Raw genomic sequence first — 23,002 nt, 5'->3', positions numbered from 1 at the left:
CTGTTAGACAGTTACAGCTCGGTAAAACTATGTTTTTAAAAGTTGGTACTTAAACTGAAATTTAGTATCTAAAGTGAAATATATATACATTTTAGTAGTTAAAATAAAAAAAATTGCAATTTGGTATCTAAAGTCAACGGACTTTAATTGCTACTGCCAAACAGTAGCAATTATTGTTATTGTGACAATTTACTTAGTTTTTTATTAAAAAAAATTATGAAAAAAAAAACATAATGTGGACTTATTTGTACAACAATAATGCTAGTTGTCTCACATTTTTTTTCCCACATTTGTATCTCATCTGATGTGTCATTACTTTACTGGAAGTGTATTTTCATTTTCTTTTTTAGGTTTTATTTTTTAATTTTTAGTATCCAATGTATGAATGCCATGTAAGATGGTATGAAATTGTGGTATAAAAATGTGGTAAGTGTAGCATTACTGAAAGTAGACTTATTTGTCATTCAACTTTTTAGATGGATTTTTTTTGTAAAATGGATGAGGTGGCAGTGTGGCACTCTAATTTCTATCTTAAAATCCTAGTAAAATGAAAAAAGAAATCTCGACAAACGGAAAGAAAAAAGAAAAAGACCCAAAAGTGACGGCGGCGATTCAAGTGTCCAAATCGGATGGATAGAGACGAATGTCATTTGGTAATTAGGCGTTGAAAAGAGGACCATTATTGTAAAAACACAGGAAGTTACCGTTGGAGCCCCAATATTTAGGACGAGGAGGGCAGAACTGAGAAAGAACAATAAAGGAAATTTCAAAGAATTTGCAAACAAAGAACAGAGCAGAGCAACCGCAATACAATTCAAAGTGAAAGCAAGATCCATCGTTTACTTGAAACCCATTTGGTGAGTTTTCTCAATTTCTTTAGAAATTTCATTTACAGTAAAAGAAAAGGTCCTTTGGAAATTTTTTGATTCACTTAATTCTTAGGGTTTTGTTTTTGATTTTTGTTTTTCCCTCCATGTCTCCATGGAATACTATGTGAGTGTTTGAAGTGTTAGTCCTTTCATTGTTACTCGGTCTAATAGAACTTTTCTGGGTATTTGTTTTTGGTTTCTTTCAATATTTGTTAAGTAGAAAAATAGAATCTTTTACGACTCAGATGGTTTCTTTTGGGTTTTATATTTGGTTCTGAAAGCACAAGGTAGAGACAAGAATCTAAGCTTAAGACTCAGATGGTTTTTATTTGGGTTTTATATATGGTTCTGAAAACACATAATATTTTGATTGGAGACAAGATGGAACCCAGATCTTATTAACTGTGATTTGTAGTTGGTAATCCATGGAAGTTCATTAGCAATGATTGAAAGTGAAGTTGAATGATGACATGATGTACATCTTGGTGATACATAGTATTTTAATTTAGAAATTTGTATATAGGGATGCATATTGATGATACAAAGTATTTCCAGTTCTCTTAATTGTCTCACTTGGGCTTCTTTGTTTGTACATAAATAAGAATTTAGTGTATGATCATTGCCATTGTAGGTTTGAGATCTTGTAAGATTTTAGTTCTGAAAAGTTAAAAGTATTTTTTTTTTTTTCATCTTTTGGCATTTAAACTAGTAACTATATTCTCACTGGAAAATGTTTCTATATAAGCATTCAGTTAGTCTTAGAACTCTGAAGGTGTATTTTCTTTATCCAAACAAAATGGTCAAGAAACAAGTAGAGTTTAACAAAAAAAGTGCCATCTTGTATATAAGCTGGTGATGAGGAGGGGTATGCTAAGCTAGCGTTTCTGCACTATATCACATAATTAGTTTCTTATGTTTTAATTGTTTCTACAGTTAGCAGAAAATCAAATTGAATTGGCTACAAAAAGCACCAATGGCATCAATAGTTGGTCGTTTGGTTCAAGATCAGAATCTCAATGTTCACTTCAGTGGTACTTACCAGTTCTACCTATCCTTTTCCATAAATGCCTAAAATTCTTGTTGGGTTATTTTGGTCTAACCCTTTTGATATCTACCGCAGGAGCTTCTGTTGTGGGCAAGGGTGATGCCTTCAAAACTCAAAGGAAAGGGGGGCTTGGAGTTGGTGGAAGGAAACCGCTTGGTGATTTATCAAATTCGGGGAAGCCTGCTCTCACTCAGGCATCAAAAAAGCAGCCTTCAAAGAATGTTTCTCTCCTTGATGAAGTGACCAATGTTCCTAAAATCATTCATGGTGCAAGCAGCAAGAAAGGCTCCTCTAAAACCTCAGATAAGGTGCAGACCCGTAGCAGGAAGGCGCTATCTGATATTTCTAACTCAGTGAAACCACATGCGCACAAGAAGCACAACACAAAGCTGAGTGTTGTGGAAGAGGAGCCTCTCTCCCCTAGTGCTATTGCAGAGGAGGGATTTCTGCACAATCATGAAGAATGCATTAAAGCACAGACGAAGGCTATGGGCGTGGATGAATTTCTGATGACACTTGGACTACATAACGGTATTAAACTTTACAAAACTAAATATCTTGGAAACGATTGTTGACTGTCCTGCACATTTTATTTAATTCATTAGTTAACTCATTTTTTTGTTCAGATTCTTCCAACAAGTTTACAACTCCATGGGAGGAACCTCCATTGTCATTTGAGGCAAGTTTGCATTTTCTTTTTCCTTTTCCGCAGTTATTTGTCAGCTTGGATCTTTCTTAACAATTCCATTTATTTGTCTTGTTTTCAGCCAGAGAGTCCCCGGAGGTCTTTGGATTTGGAAGAGTTGTCTGAGCATGAATCCTCCTGGATGTCTGATAATCTTGCCTCTTCTCCTTGCAAGTCTCCAGAATTACCAATTCGCTATGCTGATTCCCCTTGGATGATTTGGGAGGACTGTGATTTCAAGTTGAGGGAAGCACTATAATATCCAAGGCATCAATTCAAGGGGAAAGGAAACTTTGGTGTTTCCATCAACTTGAAACCGATATGTTATCATGGCCCAAAAAAGAAAGAAACTGATATGTTAAAGTTAATGCCCTTTTACTTAACTGACCTTATCTTAGTTGTTAAGCCTTTTGTTAGAGTTTAGTATTTTAATATTACTTTGGCTTTTGGTGTATGGTTAATATTAAGCCACATGAATCTTTTGTGTGTGGCTGGTATTATCATTGCAGTTGTTCAAGTCTTTGCAGCTGTACTAAGTAATTGATATATATAATATGAAATATTAAGTGTTGTGAGCTGCGTCAGTTCAGCCCCCAAAAACTCTCTCTGATTTTCTCTTCCCCCGCAACTCCTCTTCAATCTATTGTTTCTATTCTTGAGTGTTTGAGTGCAGGTAAGTTGAAGTTAAATCCAACAATAGTCACAGGCAGTGGCGGAGCCACATAGGGACCAGGGGGGACACAGCCCCCCCCCCCCCCCCCCCTCACCTCTAATTAATTGATTTTTCTTTTCGATTTTTCTATTATTTTTGTTAATATATATGATATATATTTTCAAAGTAATTATTTTTGGCATAAAATATGAAATAGTTGCTTGTGTAGCATGTGTAAATTCAAATGAATAATTATATATTTTTCTTCAATGATAAAAGTTGATCCGTCATGCTCATTTTATAAAAAATTGCTTACTTTTATTAGAGATATTTGATGATTAATTACCTTAAGAACAAGTTAATTTTCTTAATTTTTTGTTTGTGAAAGTAATTCTAATTATGTAAAATGATTTTTATTATTATGAATATCTTGAGAAAAACAATTGTGCATTCAAAACAACGAAGTTGTCATACAACAATGAAATAATTAAGCTATAGAAACATATAGATAACTTGGGCTTGTTAGAAAACAAAAATAGGTTTTTGTGTGTCATAGTGAAGGTCAGTGAAGGCCCATTAGAAAATGTGACATGACCATTTTACCCTCAAATAGCAAAAGTTTTGGCTCCCAAACTTTTGCTATATGACCATTTTACCTCAATATACTCTCATGCGACCCCTCCACCTCTATCTCTTGGCCAGTCGGCAATTTTTCCGATGACCCCCTCTCGCAACACCAACGACATCACTGGCCCCAAGAGCACAGGTTTTGTGAGAGGCACCCCCTCTTAATCCAAATTCCAGTTGGTGAGGGTGAGGTTAAGAGGCAGTGGCGAAGACATTGTGGGGCCCTGGGGGCAATGGCGTCAATCGACCCCTATAGTTTTATTTTTTGTTAATGATATTGAAGATTTTTCTTTTCTAGAATATGTTGACCAGTCCAGCTACTATGAGGGACAAGTAAGGGTTCAAATCCAACCATTCGAAGTGTTGTCCCTCACTTGTCCCTTATATTTTGTTCATCATATTAGCCATTATGATATATTAACAATGAAGTTGATAAATATAGTACAAATTTGGATAGATTTGTTTAATCTCGGATTGATCATTTTGAGGTCTCCTCTGTCCATTCAAAAAATGTATATGGATTTTGTGAATGTGACATATTGGTGCAGGGGGAATAATTCATTGGTCCTTTCAACTGGGCTACATCCCAGTATAAAATTTTATAATTACAATGGAATTATACGAGTTAGGCTAAAGCCTTGAAGCTAAAGCTAGATGTTCAGAATGAGCTTGAGAGCCAGAAAGCATCTGGTCATTAGAAATGTCCTGTAAAGCTTTCCTATGACTTTTAGAGTTAGACTTACCAGCAGAAACAACATTCACATTTTCAGGATCAACCATATTTTCCCAAAACCAAAGGGGCCATCAGGAATAACTTTAGGTATAAATTCATTATGAGAAGATTCTCCAACCTCAGAAGCATTCTTCAGAACATTAAATCTAGAACCAGAACCATTATTAGCCTTATCCTTACCAGGGACATCAGTAGCTTTAGACTTACCAGCACCAGAATTAGAAGCACCATTAGCAGGCTTCTTCCTCCACTTTGGCTTGACAAACATCCACTCACCATGAAGGTTCATTAAACCCTTTTCCCCATAAAGAATGGGGCCTCTAACAAGCTTAGTAGGACCAGCTTAATTCTATAGCCTGCTGATCACCATCATTAACAGAGGCTTCCATCTGAGCTTGAGCCTTAGCCGCCAAAAAAGTAGGACAGTTATCCCTACCATGCCCATAAAAACCACATTCAAAGCAAACTAACGTAATACCCTCATAAACAACATTGAAAACCCTCCCCTGAACCTTGATAAAAGGAATCAAAGGTTTACTAAGATCAACCTCAACACATATCCGAGCAGACTTCCCTCTAGACTGCCCCAAAGCATGGCCATCCACTTTAATGGTACAACCCAAAATGTTACCAATAGCTAGCAGAAATAATCTCATGGTTAAAATACTCAACACCTAATCTAGATATTCGAGCTCAAACAACCATGTGAGTTACTTGATCTTTCAAAGGATTGAAATCAAGCCTCCAACGTTAAACCACAACATGTTGACCAGCCACAAACCAAGGACTACCAGTGAGAACCCTATGCATATCCTCCTCCAAAATGAATTTAGCAATATAGTAGTCATTCTGGATATCAACCAAAGACATTGGCCCCTTCACACCCTACTTCTGCTTAAGTTTTCCCAAAATGAAGCTACAGGCATGAGAGCATCCTATGAATTTGACAATGACAGAGCACCTCCAAGCAAGGTAGAGACGCTCCTTCACAGATTCAGAAAACAAATCTCAAGAATTAAACTAGGCGTAACAACAACATCACCCTCACCAAGCACCAATCGATCCTGCTCCATGCCTTTCAAACCTGTAAGTCTAGAATTAAGAAGTGTATATTTGAAACTAGCAGAAATCACAGGCGAATTCATCTTAGAACCAGTAACACGAACACCATCATCAAAGCCAAGGACGGACCCAGGAATTTAAAATGGGATGGGCTGAACTTTAAGGCTACCGAAATTTTGGCAGCATACCGTTTGTTTTTATGACACTAGCTTCTTAAATTCAAATAACTTGTTAAAACACTTCATTGATTTAAAATGCAATTTATTCAAAGAAAACTCGAAGTGAATTTCATTAATAAACAACAAAAAATACACCTACTTAAGTTGTGTGCTCTATTAATCTTCACAGCATAAAAATCATCAATAACAGAATCATAACTGATAGTATCAACAATATCTTTTTCAATATGGATAACCATACAATAAGCAAAAAACTCTTCACATATCTTGTTTCGAAGTTGATTTTTAATAAATTTTATGGATGAGAATGTTCGCTTAGTTGTTGCCGTCGAAACATGAAGAGACAACACAAGACGAATCAATTTCTCGATCAACCAATATGATTTTCTTGTTCTAACAAGTTTATGACATAATTCATAAATGGAGAACACATTTTGAAATTGTAAATAATGTGCAAAATATTAGAATTGTCTATTATGTGTGATCAATTAAAAAACTAATGTCTATTTAGTAAAATAAATTAACAAATTAACAACATATCAACAATTAAAAAAATTAATAGTTCAATAACATATTATAACAAACTCAAAGAGCCCCTAACTTAAAATTTTAGAACTCTTAATTGAAATTGAAAGTCCTAAATTAAAAATTTAGAATCCTAAATTAAAACTATAAATCAAAAAGCTAACTCTAAATTTAGATATTCAAAAAGATTTATTAGGCTATTATTATAGTTGAGTAGGGTATTGATGCATATCAACAATTGAGTATTAAGTTATTGGACTCATATTACTATGAAGAGGTCCGTCTCTGATCAAAGCCAACATCAATAGCCATGGCTTCAGAACGAAATCGCTTGATTCATCCACCATGAGAAGAATCCATCATAGACGACTCGCTCTCCGGAGGCAGGAGAGCAGAGGAAACGAGATTCGACGGATCACCCGCCACCATAGAAGGCGATTAGAGCAATTGGTACGCACAAGTTTCCTCTACCTATTTTTGTATTTTTTATGATGGAAAATAACAAATAGCTGGATAGTTTAGGCTAATGGAGGAGCCTATGACCTCAAATAAGGCTGATTGAGGAGTCTTTGACCTCCAAAACGTATAACACGTTAATTGTGAATTTTCTTGACACATTGTTTATTGAGTTTGACACTCTGTTTATTGAGTTTGACACCCTTAAATAGGTGGAGAATACAAACCAAATAGAGAAAAAGAGGGAACATTTTTATCTACCTACTACAACCTACATGGAGAAAAAATAGGAGTCTTGAGTCAAATAACAACTGACCCACGTTAACTCCCACTAATTTGACTAGCTCTTTATCTTAACAAGTCTCATTATCCTAACAAACTAACATTAAAACTTATTCAAATACCAGAAAATTAATAAAATAGATTGCAATGAAAATTGCAACCGTAACAATTAACTCCTCCTCCCTTAGAAAACAGCCTTGTCCTCAAGGCTACATCTTCAACACATGTCTCGTTCCATAATTACGTCGCCATCTTCTTCCTCCCAGCAAGGTGATATCATGAACAACTTTTTACACCGATGTCCCGGCTTGTATTGCTCATCACAATTAAAACATAGGCCCTTATTTCTCCGCTTTTGCATATCTACACTTGTTAATTGTTTCACGCGGATAGGTGATGGTGGTGCCAACTTGTTGGGTGATGTGTTTTCTTTTGATTGAGATAAAGTTCTAGCTTCGTAGAGACGTGCCAACCCGATGGCTGCGGACAATGTCGTAGGTCTTCCAGCTAGCACATCAACACGAACAGAATCTACCAACCCACTAATAAAACAACTTACTTGTCGAGCTTGTGGGAGTTGTCCTGCTTTGGTTAAGAGTCGTTCAAACTGTGTTTGGTAATCCTACACGGTTCCAGTTTGCTGCAACTTTGTGAGTTCTCCAAAGAAATCACAATACTGATTTGGACCGAAATGGGAAAGAATTGAAGGTTGTCTCGAAACTCTTCCCAAGTGATGAGAGTCAGCTCTTACTTCATGAGTTGATACCACAATTAGGCATCTCCTTCAAGATGAAAAGAGGCCAATGAAACTCGGTCGCCTTCTAGGGTGTCGTGAAATTGAAAGAATTGCTCTGCTCAGCAAAGCCAACTAGTTGGGACTTCTCCTCCATTGAAGCGAGGAAAATTGATCTTCACTAATTTGGGAGCGAAAGAACCGCTGGAGCCAACATGTTGTTTTCCGTTATCCTTCTTTTTGGTGGAACTCCCTCCATCTTCACGGTTGGGCAATGACTTGACTAGTACAACGAGCTCACCTAGTTGATCTTGGATTTGTTTTTGGCTGATGGAGAGGGAGCTTGCGTCCACCTCCAATTTCTTTATGCGTTCGTCCATTGCCAGGCTCTAATACTAAGTTGGTACGTACAAGTTTCCTCTACCTATTTTTGTATTTTTTGATGATGGAAAATAACAAATAGCTGGATATTTAGGGCTAATGAAGGAGCCTATGACCTCAAATATATAAAGCTGATTGAGGAGCCTTTGACCTCCAAAACGTATAACACGTTAATTGTGAATTTTCTTGCCACCTTGTTTATTGAGTTTGACACCCTTAAATAGGTGGAGAATACAAACCAAATAAAGAAAAAGAGGGAACAGTTTTATCTGCCCACTACAACCTACATGGAGCAAAAATAGGAGTCTTGAGTCAAATAATAACTGACCCACGTTAACTCCCACTAACTTGACTCCTTATCTTAACAAGTCTCATTATCCTAACAAACTAACATCAAGACTTATTCAAATACTAGAAAATTAATAAAATAGATTGCAATGAAAATTGCAACCGTAATAGCAATAGAGCGAGATCTGAAAGGAAAGATGAATACCAAAATTTTCAAAGAGGCGCGTTCACATACCTCACTTCAATTCCTCATGATATTTGCTTGTTTCTTTCACCCTCTTTTTAATTTTTAATTTTTAATTTTTCGTTCTTTTTCTACTATATCTAAATTGATCATTTTATACTTTTTTTAATATTTTGAAATAGGTAATCTTATCAATTATTTTTCGCTAGTTCATGTGAAGCTGCCACTACAATTCTTCATTACAGTTGATGAAAGTTCAAAACTTTTTTATGTTTTTTGTTGGGTTAGAGAGATTCAAATGTGGTGGAGAAACATGCAACGACTGTCATGATAAAGAACTCAAAAAAGGGACGAACTTAACAGTCAACCACAACCTATACAAGAGGAAGATCAAGCCGTACTTGCTCTGCAAAATGAGATTTGTCGGGCCAGACCAGGCTTAATAATTCAAAGGCCTTCTATCGAGACATTAAAAGGCCTTGTAGGAATGTCAAGAAGCCCAAAACTAAACCCTATTTGAGGGCTTTGTAGGATCGTTAAGGCGAACTATAAAATGTAGGATCATTAATTCTCCTAATATAGTATATAAATGTAAAAAAAGACCTATAAAAGTTAAGAGGCCCTATAACATTTTAGGGCCCAAGGGGTTACCTCATTCGCCTACCCGGCCTCAAGGCCACACCTGCTTTATGTACATTACTTGATAACGATGTTGGATTTGTGCCTTCTCCAACAAACACATCAGATGTATCTTGTAAATGTAGAAAGACTTTGCAGGCATTTGTGGCATTCTACTTTTATAACTCTTTTATTGGTGTTGTAGATTGGATTGAATAGACTAAGGTAGTGGTTTTAGAAGGCTTAAAAATGTTTTTAAATAGTCAAAAACGCTTTTGCTTATGTTTGGCAAAAAAATAAGAAGCATTTTTGGATTTTAAAAACACTTGGAAGTTTGGAAGCCCTTTTGGGTGAAAGTGCTTTCTTAGAAAGCGCTTCCAAGTATATTAACAAAAAATACTTGAATTTTTTTAAAAAATTCTATGAATTTATAACAAAAGTGCTTCTAATAAAAGTGCTATTGAGCAAAAAGAATTCCTACAAAAGCACTCCCTAACAAGCCCTAAGTCATTCAAGATATATTGAAGAAAGAAAATGGAGCCTACTATGTTTATGTCTTTTCCTTCACTCATTTGTTCTTAAACCCACGAATGGACGTAAAATTGGTTGGAAGTAATACTTTGCATTTGCATCCAATTAAGTTTCTTCTTGCATGCCATTGCCAGTTTCATTAATAACCAAAATTATAAATAGAATTAATTAGAAATAAACTCAAAAGATATACATGACTTTGGGTAAAACGTAACTCAAGAGTTTTTGGCTTTCAATTTAAACTCATTTTGATTGATGTCACGTTAGATTACTTTCCTTCTATAAGTTTTGATGAGTCACCCTATTAGTCTATTACTCAATAACCTCATATTGCGCCTATGTTTTTATATGGTAACTTTCAATGTTGAATTAATGAATATCATATTTTAAGTAATTGTCAATTAACAATTATGATTATAACAATTAAATTTTTTCTATTTCAAGTTGTAATTTTGAATTTTCTTACATAATAATAGTGTGTCATCATTTTTCAAAAATATATGCACGTGCGTATTTGTATATTTTTCTCAAAACTTCTGATAACAAGATAATAAAATTGTCAGACACACTTTCTATATATGTTTTCGATTCGGAACATACACATATATGTATCCTAATTCCTGCTGTGAAATTGGTGTGGCTCAAACAAGTGAAAAAAGAGCATGAAAAAAATTAAAAAAGAAAGTCAAGTGATCGACTAGCTTTTGGTTCTGCATTTTGCCTATGACTGTAAGTTTCCTTCCCATTGCTTGAAATTCTAAGGTACGTACTTCCCTTTCTACATTCACAACACGGGTTAATTAACTATTCGTCATATTACATTTGATGTTCCTTTATAATTAGAAGCCAGCATTATGATAAACACTATGATATAATGCACTGTATTTGCTTCAGATGAGTGTTTAATTAGTAATTTTCTTATAACAGGGAGTGTTTCTTACTATTCTAAATTTGATTAATGGTGCTGTATTTAAATGCAGCTAGCAGTCAGTCAAAATTGCAAATTTGATAAGGCTAGAGAAGCTGAACCGTTGCCTTGAATATTGTCAAAAGGAGTCGATCGAGAACTTCGATCTTCTGCAAGTTAGCTAGCCAATATGGTGTATGAATGGAACGAATGATATTCACATGGTTTAATGGTTAGTGGTGTAAATTAAATATTTAAGAAAAATATGAAAGAAAAATATTCAGGCTGTAGCCGTTGTACATATATATATATATATATACATACATTATGAATTCACCGAAATCTTACAACTACACATGAAAGATCATCAAAACTGTTCCTACTGCGTGCCTCTCGAGTAAGGTGCTTTGCAGCTTTTCGGGCATTCTCTATTTGTCTGATGGAGTCCACAACTTGTTGGTTGGTCATCACCTTCCATACTGCATGACTTGCCAACACAAGAAACTCGGTGTCACCACCTATCATCTCCACCACCACATCAGGTTCACAACTGATTAATTTCCTCAACCCCTTGATACCAAATCCCCTTGTTATATCCAATACCCCATTTACAAGCCAAGCACTACCCCACTTTGTTATGAAACCATCTCTTTTCTTAATTGCTTCTCTTTCCATTTCATTGCTCGGCACATGATCAAGTACTGTTAGTTGTATAGCTGCACCATTATTGTTGCAGCAGATAACAGCTCGAGAATCCCCAACATTGGCTACCACCAACTTCAACTGGCCATGATCGTTTATTAATATTGCGGTAACAGCAGTTGAACCCCCTACCCCTAAATCAACTTGTTTTGATTTCTCCACAATGCTAGTATCCGTTAAAAGATATGCTCCCCTTACTGCATTCTTTGGTTTTGTCCAGAAATCAGGCTCTGATATGATATTGTTTAAGAGATGAGATTGCAAGAATGCAGGAATTAAATGGCTTGCATACCCATCAAATATGCCAAACAGTCCAAGCTTATGCTCATTAATTTGCCTAAACTCTGCAACAACATAGTCTTCCATAGGATGCATTTTGTATTTTCTCTTTATCAAGTGGAATCCATATGTTACACTTACATGATCATGTAACATGTTCTTGCTCATCTTTCCTTTTGATCCAGAGTCAGGAATATTTGATGATGATGAACGTCCTTTGGCTTTACCTAACCCAAATTTTCCCTTCATCTTGTGGACAATTTCTCTGCCAGCTTTTATGAATTTTGTACGGAGATTTCTAATTTTAAGGCCTTCACTAGAAGAAGCAAGTGCTGAGAAAATCTGGGCGGGACGGTGGAGAGGAATAAGGAGGGTCATCATCAACTTCAACAACCACTGTTAATGATAAAATAAGTACAGTAACAATCATTACCATGATCATCATTATCACCACAGTTCTCCTCCTAGCAATCCTTTCCATCACTCCTCTCTTAATTCATTAATTACAAGTATATATATCATTTATAAGAAAATTAAGAAAAATCTTTATATAGTTTTTGTTTTGGCCGGTAAACTCTTTATATATATAGTTAAACATTCATTCCTAATTAGTTAATTAGGAAGAATTTTATTTCAAGAGAAGTTTGACATAAATTGGTAATTAGGAAGAATTTTATTTCAAGAGAAGTTTGACATAAATTGGTATAAAGCAAAATTGATAAAATAGTCGAGTGATATATCTTGGCTTTTGGCTAAAGCTAATGTCACTATGCATGCATGCATGCATGTGTTCTTGAGTTTTTTTTTTTTTTTTGTCGTAATGTGCTCTTGGATTCAATTAAGAGCTATTTTGACTAGTGATATTGTGGTAATATATTATGATTTATTAAGTATGGTATTTTACAGTTTAATTAGTGGCTTTTTACAATTTTTTAAACGAATAAAAAAACGTCAAATGACTCTTGGTTCAGCATATTGGCTATGGAATGGCCATTGTGTGCTCTAAGTGTAGTGATGGTATGACAAAGTTTGGCTCAATGAGCATACGAGGGGCTATGGCCGGCCTCCGAAATTAATGTAGTAGCTACATATATAACAAGAAGATCGAACAAAGTGGGAAATGTAAGTAGTTATACTAAGTTTGCTTCTTTTAACTGAAGATCATTACTCAGTCGATCTCTTATTGTCGGAGAAGGTTTTAATTCAAAACTCATGAATGACAATTGTTAATAAAAATAAAAAGTTTGCTTCTTTAAAGCCTGTGTATGATAGTATGTGATTGTCCATATATATAGTAGCTGAAAGTGGCGAACAAGATTAACGTTTTTTTTTTTAGGTGATGTCTTCATGCATGAAATATTGCCCACTCGAACAAACTTATTTATGCGAAAGTAGCTACTGCGCTTCTCCAACATATTTTTGCTGCCACCAAGCTTTGCGGACTGTGGGGTTGTCCAAGTGCACGTGCGGTCCACTATGGTCTTCTCGACTTCTCTTAGCCTCTGAGATGGGTTTGAATAATATCATACTTGAGGTGGTGACAGCAATTTCTGAGACATGCATGTTTACCTTTGGCCCCGGAAGGATTGCTTTTAGATGAGATCGATTCAGTCTTATGCTAGCTAGTAATTTTGTTTCTTTATTTTTTAAATCTTGCCCTCGTATTTTGTAATCATGCACCACACGTACGCCTTTGTTAGGTTTTCTTGTGCAATGAAGTGTTTCTTACTTCTCTGAATTTGAATAATATATGGTGCTGATGCATTTTAATGCAGCAATTAAAATAATTTCATAAGGATAAAGAAGCGGAATTGTTGCCTTGAATATCGTTTACAAGGAGTCGAGAACTTGCTGCGCCAGTCTTCGATCTGCATGTTGGCCAATATATATGATGCATGAATGAAATGAATGATATTCATAGTTAGTGGTCTAAATTAAATATTTAAGAAAAATATAGCTTGTGATTGAGGCTGTACGTACATAGATGCATTAATAATTCACCGGAATCTTACAACTACACATGAAATATCATCAAGGCTTCTCCTATTGCGTGCCTCTCGAGTAACAAGCTTTGCTGCTTTCCAAGCATTCTTTATTTGTCTGATAGAATCCACAACTTCTTGGTTGGTCATCACCTTCCATACTGGACGACTTGCCAAAACAAGAAACTCTGTGTTATCATCTATCATCTCCATCACCACATCAGGTTCACAACTGATATACTTTTTGAAGTACCTGATACCGAATGCCCTAGTTATATCCAATACCCCATTAACAAGCGAAACACTACCCCGTTCTTCTATGAAACCACCTCTCTTCTTAATTTCTTTTCTTTCCCTTTCCATGCTCGGCACATGGTCAACTGATAGTTGTTTAGCCTCACCATTATTGTTGCAACAGATAATCGCCCGAGAATCACCAACATTGGCTACTAGCAGCTTCGACTGGTCATGGTTGTTTACTAATATTGCGGTAACTGCAGTTGAACCCGCTAACCCCAAACCAACTTTTTGAGATTTCACTAGGATGCTAGTATCGGTTAAAAGATATGCTCCCCTCACTGCATTCTCTGGTTCTGTCCAAAACTCAGGCTCTGTTATGATATTGTTGAAGAGATGAGACTGCAAGAATGCGGGAATTTCATGGCCTGCATGCCCATCAAATATGCCAAACAGTCCTAGCTTATGCTCATCAATTTGCCTAAACTCTGCAACAACATAGTCTTCCATAGGATGCATTTGTCTTTTTCTCTTCATCAAGTGGAACCCATATGTTACACCTCCATGATCATGTGACATATTCTTGCTCATATTTCCTTTTAATCCTAAGTCAGGAATATCTGATGATGATAATGAGCCTCCTTTGGGTTTACCTAACCCAACTTTTCCCTTCAGCTTGTGGAGAATTTCTCTGCCAACTTTTATGAATGATGTACGGAGATTTCTAATTTGAAGGTCTTTACTAAAAGAAACAAGTGTCGAGGCGAGATATGGAGATGAATGAAGAGGGTCATAATCAACTTCAATAGCCACTATCAATGATAGAATAAGCATAACAACAGTCACGGCAACGATCATCATTATCATTATTACAGGTCTCCTCCTAGCAATCCTTTCCATGACTCCACCCATGATTCATTATTTTCAAGTAGAAAACACATCATTTATAGGGAAGAATTTTAATTCGAGAAAAGTTTGACGTCAGATTGGTATACAACAAATTAAATTGATATAATAGCCAAGTGATCTTGGTTTTTGGTTAAAGCTAAGGTCACTATGCACGCATATGTTCTTGTGTTTTTTTTTTTTTTGTCCTAATGTGTTTTTGGGTTCAAACAGCTATTTAATTTAAATAGTGACATTGTGGTAATTCATTAAGTATGGTATTTAAGTGGCTTTTTACATTTAAAAAAAAAATTAAAAGGTACGTAAAGTGACTTTTGGTTTAGCATTTTGGCTATTGTTGGTCTTTTCAGTGAATTAAGTGATCGATCATATGGCAGTGCTTGGCTCAATGAGCATAGGAGGGGAAATGTGAATAGTGGCTACATAACACGAAGCACAGTTTCCAACAGGGAAAGGGAATCCATTAATTATTCCATGGGGTGCTTGGCCAACGGTACGTCTTATCTAACAGTTTCCATAATTTCATGGGTACTTGTTTGGTGTGAGTTCCATTGTATATTTGTATTAGCATTTGTGAATATCTTGGTATATGATGAGATAGATTATGCATATTTAAGCTTGACATACCAATTAAGCAGATGTATGATATGTTCCTATAAGGCTAAGCTAGCTTATTTAATGCACAGTTTAATTGGGAGGTTTGTTGCTACTCAACTCATATATTTTATCTATTACCCTAAAGCACTTTCTTAATTTCAAATTGCATAATTAGCATTGAATCTGAAGCATAAAAGATTTCTAATAGTTTCTTAAATATATTTGTGAAAGTTGAGAATTCGTAAGTACGAAAAGATTTGAAAGGAAGACGTTTCAAAAGAAAGAGGTTTTGAAAGAAAGATTTTTTCAGAGAAAATGATTTCAAAAGAAAGTTGTTTTATTTATTTTTGTATGTTCATTGAGAATAATTTCGATCCCTCACTCTATTTTGTTTACATGTTCTCCAAAATGGGAGTTTATTGAGGTCGAATTCCTACCGTGCGTGACATCCCTTCATCTACGTACATACCTTCAGCTTATTGACATTGTAGGCACATTAATTATGCCCTTTTTTATTCTACTAATTAATGCTATACTTCTAATCATTAACACTTCAAGAAATTAGGGATTTAGTGATGGACAATTTGGTCATTAAAAGTAAACATTTTCACCACTAAACCAATTTAGTGAAGAAAGAGTACGTATTCTTCATGACCTCTAGACTAGAACAAAGTAAGTTAAGTTATATTGATATAATTATAAGTAAAGTGAATAACCTTAGGTTTTGGCTAAGGTCACTATATTTGCACGTGCTCTTGAGTTCAAAGAGCACATTATGGTAATTAATTATATACTTCACAGTCAAATGACTTTTTACAAATTAAAAATGAAAAAGAAAAATATATAGGTCAAGTGATCGACTTTTGGTTTTACATGTTGGGTATGATGGTCGTTTGAGTTCATAATTGAAGAGATCATATAGCAATTAATGATTGGCTCAATGAAAGTAGAATGGGTAATGGCCCAGTAACTATACATAGCTACACGAAGAAGAAAGTGGATCCAAAACAAAAACTATACAAAGAACAAATAGACCAAGATGGATCGAGTGTGGGAAGAGAGCGGGGATTGAGACTCGACTACGCTATAGAGGAAATTAACAGCAGGAGAGAAGTTGGAGAAAAGAACAGCACAACATATAGCTTTACAAATTCGATCTAAAAGTTATCACATGTAATGGAAAAGACAAATTGGCTTCAAAATTAAAATTAAGAGAAACATGAAATATAACTCATAATACCAATCTTGAATTCACAGAAAAGTCAAAGTTTAAGTATTATTTGAAATATTTTGCTTATATTTTGTTTTTACGAGAAATATTATATTTCATTTTAGGCGCCAATCAACTTGAAGTAAGATTAAAGAAATATATAGTATACTAGCAAAACAATAATTGCATAACATAAATTATATTTTAATTGTAGTTGTCCAATACAGCATCTCCCACTATAAATAATTGCAAGCATGTGTATTGTAGTGGCCCAATACACATGCTACTTATCAACTTTATTTCATTTTGGATGTGTATCTCAACTTTATTTTTGATGTTAATATGTCATTTTCGTCAACTTGATTGTAAATTTGATATAAAAGTTATCACCACATGTCACGCATTGATTACTTTTTCAGAAGTAATTTCATCATTTCACTTGTAATACAAGTTTATAAAAATCAAATCACTTCACTTACTTGGTCTTTTCTTTGAAAAAAAAATGTAATTGGACTAATAAAAAAAGTAAATTAGCTTCAAAATTAAAATTAAGAGAGCACATTAAAATATTAAATACAACTTATAATATCAATTTTGAATTGACATAAAAATCAAAGTTTAAGTCTTATTTGAAATATTTTGCTTATATTTATTTACTGTTTTCACGAGAAATATTATATTTCATTTTAGGGGCCAATCAACTTGCAGTAACATTAAAGAAATATATAGTATACTAGCAAAACAATAATTGCATAACATAAATTATATTTTAATTGTAATTGTCCAACACAGCACTATAAATAATTGCATGCATGTGCTTTGTAGTGGCCCAATACACATGCTACTTATCCGAAAATCGAAATAGTAACCTACGATCATCGCTTAAAGGCTGTTGGGTTAATAGTTTGTCAACTTTGTCTGCTCGTTCTATCTCAATCAATTCAACCAATCCAAACGTACTCCACGTGGCCAAAAAAAAAAAAAAAAACGTACTCCACGTGATTCCAGCTGGATTGAATGATGATTAAAAATAATTTTATTAAGAATAAATTACTTTGGTCCACTTATTATATTAGCATGTGTCAATTGGGGGTCAAAAGGAGTGAAAGGCTATTGTGATTCTTGTTCGTGCAAAGTTCAAAGGTCTGATGCTTGGTTTTCTCTCTGGCATTTTCTGTTGGGATCGCTGGAATCGATCTGATTAATCAGTTTGGGTAATCAATTTTTTGGCATTTTCTGTGATGCCTCTTGAATTTCGGACATTGAGTCATGTGAGTTTTGTTTTTTTAATTTCTGGGTGTTAAATATTGATGGGTTTATGTAATTTTCTATTATTTGGATGACTGTTTGTTTGATGAGAAACTCTTCTTCTCATAAGTTTTGTCCTTTTGATTTGGGTTTTGCATTCCTTTATGCGGTCCCAAATGCCTTTTTTCTTGTTTATTCCCAATGATCTGCCACTAAAAAAGACTTTTAAGTTTTTTTTTTAATGATTTTTTATGTGTTTATGTAATTTTTTAATTGTTTTGGAACACATGAGTATGCTGTGATGGACTCTGTAGACATGATTTTAAAGTTCCACTTCCATTTCAATAAATAAAATCCTTACACGTAATGCTCAAAAAACAGAGCATGCTAACATAAAAGCCTCCTTACACATAAAAGCCAATACAAAACTCCCTCGTTGCTTAGTTGCTTACACATTTGAAAACTTTCCCTCCCTATTTAAATGACGTGTAATTTGGTCACTCGAGAAGCACCACGCTCATTGGTCAGTTTGTTTTGTTCACATCGTATTTTATGCTTCCACTTTCTCTCGAGGACAAAATATCATGCACCTTTCGAAAGTTCACATTATATTTTAAGGCCATTTCATGGGTCATGTCACGTGGATTGTAGCCAATTCCCCAGTAATTTTACCTTTGAATGGACGATAAGCGTCAAAGTCTTAGAAGTGCAAAGTATAGGAGGTGTTTTGTATAATTCACCTTTTTTTATTTAATTTTTATAATTAATCAATCACAGCCATTATTAATCTTTGCTACATGAGTATGAAAAGAATCAAGATGAAAAAGTGTTTACATGTTTTTGTTTTTTCTTGAGTCAGTCTTTAAATGGTACTTAAAGACTTGTGTTTACTTGGACTTTCCGGTACACTATATATATATATATATATACAAATGCAATTTAATTAATTAGAGTACTTATGTTTATAATCCAGAGTTAACTAAAAAACAGCATCCAATGATCTGGAGTTAACTTAAAATATAGTACGTACTGGTTTATTTTTTATAGGCTAAAAAGTACGTATTGAAATGATAGTGGGAGCTAGGAGGATAGTGGGCCTTCACTCGAGAACATAGTGGAAGCTAGGAGGATTCGATTATTGAACCTCCTATATATGCGTAGTTCCAAACAATCAGTAGAAGGCAATTAGGCAAAGAATATGGGATTCAGTGATCGATCAGGCATAATTAAGTATGCAACTAGTTAATTTATCATGTTTGCAAGTTGTTGCCTTGTCGTTATAATGTACATATATATAGTCAATTTATCCTGTTTGCAAGTTGTTGCCTTGTCGTTATAATATACATGAAGTTATTTGAAGCATGCAAGAAGATGCTGGTTTGAAGAGTTAATAATTTTATAAAAAGTAATACTACGTGAATTACATATACTAAAATATGAATCTTTTGAGAATCAAACTAAACATCTTATTATACTGAATTATAAACGTCGTAACAGAGTACGTCTATCTCTCAAACTACCAACTAAAAAGCGTACATCGATCTCATTTGGAAATGCACACTACATTTTCTTACATCTTGTTGTACCACATATTTATACTAGTGCATAATAACTTTGAAATTTTAGAAGTTGGAAATGAACCATAAAAATCACGCCCTGAATTTTTCATATATTCATGAGTCTAATTGAGCGACTCTTATTAACGATCCGAAGCAGCGCCTGAGGGCTGCCTTTGTCTTAAGGTACACTATAGGCAAGGCGATAGTGAGAAATATTAATATGATATACACCCAAAAGCTCCATTGTAAAAACCAATTGATCAGGTCGTCCTTTTTGTTTTGTTTTGCTTTCCTCACTGCATTAATGCCGGCAGTAAATGCTAGAATCATTGCTCCAAGGGAAAATCGAATGAGAACCTCAACTCTACGAGGCGATAAGAATTGCGTCTCTACTATTTCATTGTAAATCACAAAAGCTACGGCAGCGAAGGCAATTTGGTTAGAATACAAAAACACTTTATAATGAACACTGTGGTATAAAATTGGAATTCCGTCGCCGTCTGCTCCTCCAGGAACGGTGAAAGCTGCTGCAAATGTGACAGTGGCGATAAGCGTCGCTATCAGTAGTCTGTATTCACGTCTTTCTTGCTTTCCTCCCCCCACTTCAGGGGTATCCTGCTCTGGAGGAGATTTCAAGTTCCAGAAATCACGTTTGATTTGTTGTTGGAAAAATGGCAGACCAATGGAACACCCCAGCTGCTCCAAAGCCGTACTGCTACCAATTTTGATTTCCTAAAATAGAAGGGATAGGTCATACGATTCAAACTAATATCTTTAAAGGAAAAATATTATTGTGTACGTACCTGTTCTTCAATATTGTCGCTGAGAAAAATGTCAGTGGCCTTTGAGCGTTCCTTATTGGTAGCAACCTTGTCCACTCTAGGATCTTGCATCAACATTCTCATAATTTCACGATTTTGGTAAATGGCCGCCAGATGCAAAGGAGTGTTTTCATCGTTATCTGCTTCATTTATTAGCCTTGCAAGCTTAGGCGTATTCAATATATACAAGATAACGTTTATATGTCCACCAGAAACTGCAGCATGCAGAGCCGTTTGGCCTTTGCCGTTGAGCAACTCACAAATATCAGGCCGACGCTGAATTAGCTCTTCCATGACTTCGGTGTGACCTGCATAGGCCGCGACATGAAGAGCTGACATTCCATATTTGTCTTTCATGTAACAAGCACAACTATCACATTGCATCAACACTCCAATTGCTTCAAGGTTCCCGCTCAATGCTGCGTAGTGTAAGGGAGTCCACCCAAGTGCGTCAACTACTTTGACCAATATTGGATTTTTGGAGACCATGGAATCGAGAAAGCCTAGAACATGTGCTGATATAGAAAAATTAGGGTTGAGGGGTAGTGGGACAAAGATGTTATATATATATAAACATCATTGCAAAAAAATTAGCTAAATTAAGAATTGTTTAGCTAATTTATTACTATAAACATCATTTCAATTTTATTTAATAAAGACACATTGTATTTGTCTGCATATTTTAAATGACCAAATAAATACCAATTTGACTAATATTTTACCAAAACAACCTTTGAAAAGTGACCTAAAAAAATTGAACAATTATGATCATTAAACTGCATATTTAGTGAACTATGTTAAGAAGATATTCTTATATATATATATATATCTTACATGAGATATGTTTTATATGCATGGCCCCACTTGATATGAGAGAGTGAAAAAAAAAAAAGTTAGAAAAGCATTGGGTACGTTATAATGCGTTTTTCTATAATGAAGATGCATGACATGAAAATTATAATTGCATGCTGCCATGACCGTGTATACTTTACCTTTGACCTCTTTATCTAGTTGAGTTACTGCTACATGCAAAGCTGTGACACCGTTGAACCCCTTATAAGAAGGGGATATTAGACAGTTATGAGAAGGGGATGATGGACACTCGTCCAAAATAGAATGAGCTATGAGCCGAAAGCCATGGCGAGTAGCAATGAACAAGGGTGACTCGTGGGCGCTATTAGTAAAACAACACAGTCCAGGATCGGCTGCCAGTAACCGAGTCACCACTCCACCATGACCGTAACGGGCAGCCACGTGCAGTGCTGTATCTTTTTTCAAATTAGTCATTCGGAGTAGCTTTTTCTTAACTGCTCCATCACCAGTTGCTCCGCTTTCCTCATCATGATCAACTGCTTTACAATAATGCCACCACTTTCTCTTCGTCTTGGCGTGTTCAATGAGAAACCCTACTACTTCATCTGAGCCTACTCTCGCAGCAATATGGAGCGGAGTCTCGCCCTTCTTGTTGGTGCCCCAAAATAGCTTCGATTGTTTGATATCAAGTGATTGGACCGCTTTGAAGAAATCTGTGTGCTTGAATTCAGCGGCAACATGAAGAATGTTGTTGCCTTGAGGTGTTTTTTGATGGAGATCTCCACCTCTTTTGCTTCTCAAGAAACCAACATCACCCTTTTCTGCTGCCTCATACAGTTTACGATCCATATTTTTGGCAAGCTTTGAACTGATCTCGATCTCTCTCAACTTATTTAAGAGGAGGATTGTGTGAACCGTCTCTACTTATAGGAGGCGATCAATCATTGTAACAACAGATTAATTATTGCCAATTGCATGCCAATCAAACAATATATTCCTAATCCAGAAAAAACAAAAACAATATTCCAATACATTGATATGAAATATTTAAAAAGGGCATGTGACACATCACAAACGAACTTTTTAAAAAGGGCAACCAACGAGCAATGACCATGACTTATCGTTAAATGACCAAGACTTCTGTAGCAAAATAAATATATCTCTATAGTATTACAAAACATCTCTATAATATTACAAAATATCTCTATAACTAATAAATAGAGTTATAAAAATAAATATGATAAATATAAGCATACATTTTTTTCCCATAAAAATGAGTAATTTACATAAATATGAAAAAAAATGTAAGCACATATTGAAATTTCGTAGTCCAAATTGTCCAATAACTAATATTTCTCCAACAGCTATATATATATATATATACAAAAATGCTCTAATGCTAACTAGTTAATAAGATAATATAATACTAACCACCATTTTAGGTCCATTACACAATGTAATCTCATAATCCAAACCGTTCATATTTTAAGTCTCCATTCAAAGATTAACCTTACAAAAAATCAACCAAATCAGAAATCATTTAGCCATTCGATTATCATTACAATCATTTCATGTTTTATAGAAAAACTTGTGTTCATTTATTTACATGAGCACAATTAGCTTACTAATAGTTGGCTGAACGATTTCCGATTTTGTTACTTTTTTTTAAGGATGATATTTAAATGGGAGCCTAAAAAATAAACGGTTCAGATCATTAAAAATAATGGGCTCAAAATGATAGTTAGCGTTATATTATCTTACTAACTGATTAGCTCTAGAGCACTCCTATATATATATATATATATATATATATATATATATATATGCTTATACAGGCTCCTTCTATTGAGGTATACCTCAACTTAGTTATGTTGAGGTATAACCTTGTTGG

At 34.9% G+C, this 23,002-nt stretch overlaps 2 protein-coding genes and 2 pseudogenes across 2 annotated transcripts; 1 reads left to right on the top strand and 3 right to left on the bottom strand.

Annotated features, from left to right (window-relative positions):
• The first annotated feature begins 745 nt into the window (after window positions 1-745).
• LOC147282445 (uncharacterized) lies at window positions 746-3,183 on the top strand. Its single transcript, XM_086248564.1, has 5 exons — window positions 746-857; window positions 1,803-1,900; window positions 1,990-2,445; window positions 2,541-2,593; window positions 2,682-3,183. Exons 2-5 carry the CDS (start codon window positions 1,843-1,845, stop codon window positions 2,856-2,858), a joined length of 744 nt encoding a protein of 247 aa, XP_086104690.1. The 5' UTR covers window positions 746-857; window positions 1,803-1,842; the 3' UTR covers window positions 2,859-3,183.
• A 7,907-nt stretch (window positions 3,184-11,090) lies between these two features.
• Window positions 11,091-12,116, bottom strand: LOC147282444 (putative protein phosphatase 2C 39 pseudogene; annotated as a pseudogene).
• Window positions 12,117-13,735: 1,619 nt separating this feature from the next.
• Window positions 13,736-14,869, bottom strand: LOC147282443 (putative protein phosphatase 2C 39 pseudogene; annotated as a pseudogene).
• A 4,547-nt stretch (window positions 14,870-19,416) lies between these two features.
• On the bottom strand, window positions 19,417-21,994 carry LOC147282442 (protein ACCELERATED CELL DEATH 6-like). Its single transcript, XM_086247354.1, has 3 exons — window positions 21,291-21,994; window positions 20,281-20,801; window positions 19,417-20,209 (listed from the first exon to the last, which is right to left on the bottom strand). Exons 1-3 carry the CDS (start codon window positions 21,958-21,960, stop codon window positions 19,592-19,594), a joined length of 1,809 nt encoding a protein of 602 aa, XP_086103480.1. The 5' UTR covers window positions 21,961-21,994; the 3' UTR covers window positions 19,417-19,591.
• Window positions 21,995-23,002: the final 1,008 nt, after the last annotated feature.

This window comes from Dryas octopetala, chromosome 6, assembly GCF_963921425.1.
Source record: "Dryas octopetala chromosome 6, drDryOcto1.1, whole genome shotgun sequence".
In the NCBI taxonomy this organism is placed as follows: Eukaryota; Viridiplantae; Streptophyta; class Magnoliopsida; order Rosales; family Rosaceae; genus Dryas; species Dryas octopetala.
The sequence above is the reverse complement of the archived record's forward strand: the minus strand, read 5'-3'. Positions and strand labels throughout refer to the sequence as shown.

Excerpts from the sequence above, each read along its gene's own strand:
- LOC147282442 (XM_086247354.1), bottom strand. The coding sequence starts at position 21,960 with ATGGATCGTAAACTGTATGAGGCAGCAGAAAAGGGTGATGTTGGTTTC. Across the intron at positions 20,802-21,290 it reads ACTAGATAAAGAGGTCAAAG|GCTTTCTCGATTCCATGGTC; the intron begins GTAAAGTATACA and ends CACATGTTCTAG. Across the intron at positions 20,210-20,280 it reads GCGACAATATTGAAGAACAG|GAAATCAAAATTGGTAGCAG; the intron begins GTACGTACACAA and ends CTTCTATTTTAG.
- LOC147282445 (XM_086248564.1), top strand. The coding sequence starts at position 1,843 with ATGGCATCAATAGTTGGTCGTTTGGTTCAAGATCAGAATCTCAATGTT. Across the intron at positions 2,446-2,540 it reads GACACTTGGACTACATAACG|ATTCTTCCAACAAGTTTACA; the intron begins GTATTAAACTTT and ends TTTTTTGTTCAG. Across the intron at positions 2,594-2,681 it reads AACCTCCATTGTCATTTGAG|CCAGAGAGTCCCCGGAGGTC; the intron begins GCAAGTTTGCAT and ends TCTTGTTTTCAG.